Source organism: Bidens hawaiensis, unplaced genomic scaffold (genome assembly GCF_021521415.1).
Source record: "Bidens hawaiensis isolate Kalapana, Puna unplaced genomic scaffold, B.hawaiensis_p1.1 tig00033510_1, whole genome shotgun sequence".
Lineage (NCBI taxonomy): Eukaryota > Viridiplantae > Streptophyta > Magnoliopsida > Asterales > Asteraceae > Bidens > Bidens hawaiensis.
This window is the reverse complement of record NW_027495746.1, coordinates 142,428-145,244: the sequence shown is the minus strand read 5'-3', so window position 1 is coordinate 145,244 and position 2,817 is coordinate 142,428. Positions and strand designations below refer to the sequence as shown.

Sequence of the window (2,817 nt, the reverse complement as noted above, 5' to 3'; positions counted from 1 at the left end):
GTAGGTACGTAACCTTCTCGCAGTTAGGGACATTGAGTTTCATTTGTAGATTCTCCAGGTGGTCTTGGTATTTCAACATAGTGATCAGTCATGTTGAAGTCAATTCCATCTTGGAGCTTCAGACAAACTAGCTCTCAATGTTCCCGCCATGCGGGGAGGTTAGTTCCCTTCCGCACGCGCATAAACGATTTAGGGTGCACCCGCCTTAGCATCATGCGTGACGGTCAACCCATTAGACAACATAAAGTTAAGTTACATGAAAACATAAAGCCAAAACATTCGCGCATGGCGCATATAACATATGCCCACGCTGGTTCTTAACACGGTGCGCTCGCGCAGGGCGCACATAATATGCCCGCGCTGACTAACATGGCGCGCTCGCGCACGGCGCATATAACAAATGCCCGCGCTGATTCTAACATAGCGCGCTCGCGCAGGGCGAACATAACAATTGCCCGCGCTGATTCTAATATAGCGCGCATAATATTTACAATCACCTAATTATTAGGTTGATTACTTGGTTTATAGGACTGGGAAATTACCGGGTGTCACAACGGGTAAGACATTCCTATGGACCACAATCACCAGTTATTTACAGTCTCAAGGAAAAATTGTCTTGGCTGCAGCGGCCTCCGGCATCGCATCGTTGCTTCTCCCTGGTGGCAGGACTGCGCACTCACGATTCAAAATCCCCATCGACCTGACTGACCAATCAAACTGTAATATCAGTAAAAGCTCTTACTTATCTCAGCTTTTGGTTGAAACAGAGTTGATTATATGGGACGAGGCCCCGATGAGTAACCGTAAATGTTTTGAAGCTCTTGACAGGACGCTAAAAGATATTCTTAACAGTCAAAAGTCATTTGGCGGGAAGTCAGTTTTGTTGGGGGGCGATTTCAGACAGACTTTGCCCATTAAACGAAAAGCTACAAAATCACAAATCATCTCATCCTCATTACCTCGGTCATACCTGTGGTAAAAGTTTAAAATTTTCAAGCTTACTCAAAATATGCGTGTCCATCGGCCTAATATGACGGCAGAAGATGCGTTAGAAATTCAGAATTTCTCATATTGGCTTGTATGCATAGGCAATGGCTTATCTGGAGTCCCTGATGACCAAGAAAACGACAGCTCCCGAGTTATTGAAATTCCAATCAAGTACATCATCCCAAACAATAGCGAGTCTATTCATAAACTTGTATGTTTCATATATGATTAGAATACTTTAATCCATCCAACACCGTCAGATCTTGCACAGAAGGTGATAGTGTGTCCAAAAAATGAGACTGCAGATCACGTTAATCAGATAATTCTCGACATGATTCCAGGTGTGGCAACCACCCATGTGAGCACTGATGTTGCAGTACCACATGCAAAAGACAACTCGGATATTGAGACACTCTATCCGGTTCAATATCTTAATACCATTAAGATTCCTGGCTACCCTGCACATAAGTCACAGCTTAAAATTAATGTGCCAATCATTCTGTTAAGAAATATTAATCAAACAGCATGGTTATGTAATGGAACAAGACTCTTAGTAATGCAATTGTTACCAAGAGTAATAGTAGCTAGAGTGATTACAGGAACAGCAGTAGGTAACAAAGTCCTTATAACCCGAATTTGTCTGTGTCACAACAATAAGGAACAGCCATTCATCTTTAAAAGAAAACAGTTCCTAGTAAAGGTGTGTTATGTGATGACCATAAATAAGAGTCAAGGCCAATCACTTAACAAAATAGGCGTTTATCTACCGCATCCTGTGTTTAGTCATGGTCAGTTGTACGTGGCGTTCTCGAGAGCAAAATCGCCAGAATCTCTTAAAATACTTATAGAATCTGAAACTGACACCGACATTGATCACCACCAAACAAAAAATATCGTGTACTCTGATTTCCTTCACGAAATAGACGGAAATTAGCTTACTGTTACAAAGTATAAATAATTTTTTATACGTATTAATCATTAGGCAGTAAATAAATAAATTTCTGTCATTAGTTATTTTTTAAGCAGTATGAAAAATATTAATATTTTAGTTAAGTCAAAATAACATTGTTAAACCAGGTAAGGATGACCACACAACAGATCGCGGCGATAAAAGATGAGACTTACCGCGAACCGCTGGAGGTTAGGATTGTTAGGAAATGGCAGACATTCAAACGAGCTGAGAGATGCTACCTGCTGGTTGACATCAATGTAAGTATACATATCTACATCATAAACCAACATATTACACTTTCAATATCTGAACCCCTTTTATTAGACAGTTAATGTATTAGCTTATATTAGAGGGTGTTACGTGTATATATGTATTACTATATACACATAACACCCTCTAATATAAGCTAATACATTAAGTGTCTAATACCTTTGCATCATTTTTTGCTTTATATATGTATAATAGTCCAATTCTTTTGGACATAGTTGACTATTTTGAGACTGCAAAAAGTTTCTAATAAAAAATAGTTCCCGGTTGAAGTTTTAGTCTCATTTGGTTCAAAATTCAGAAAAAAAAATTATAAGTTTCGAGTTGATATTTTGATATACTTTGGTTAAAAACTTAAAAAAGGTAACTTCGGGTTCAAGTTTTGGTCTCATTTGGTTTAAAAAAAGTTTCAATAAGTTTTGGTATAATTTGATTAAAAAGTAAAATATAAAATAAAAAACCCAAGTTTAAACCACTTATACTGACGATTCTGATTTGGCTCTTAAAACGATCGATAAAAATATAGACTTACAAAATAATACATTTACAACATCTTCAACATGGGAAAATTTTAAATTCGCCTAACAACAAGAAATTTTTTTATTAAACGG

The 2,817-nt window shown here is 37.8% G+C and overlaps 1 protein-coding gene across 1 annotated transcript; it reads left to right on the top strand.

Annotated features, from left to right (window-relative positions):
- Positions 1 to 1,030: 1,030 nt before the first annotated feature.
- On the top strand, positions 1,031 to 1,921 carry LOC143584953 (uncharacterized). Its single transcript, XM_077066864.1, has 2 exons — positions 1,031 to 1,138; positions 1,220 to 1,921. Exons 1-2 carry the CDS (start codon positions 1,031 to 1,033, stop codon positions 1,919 to 1,921), a joined length of 810 nt encoding a protein of 269 aa, XP_076922979.1.
- Positions 1,922 to 2,817: the final 896 nt, after the last annotated feature.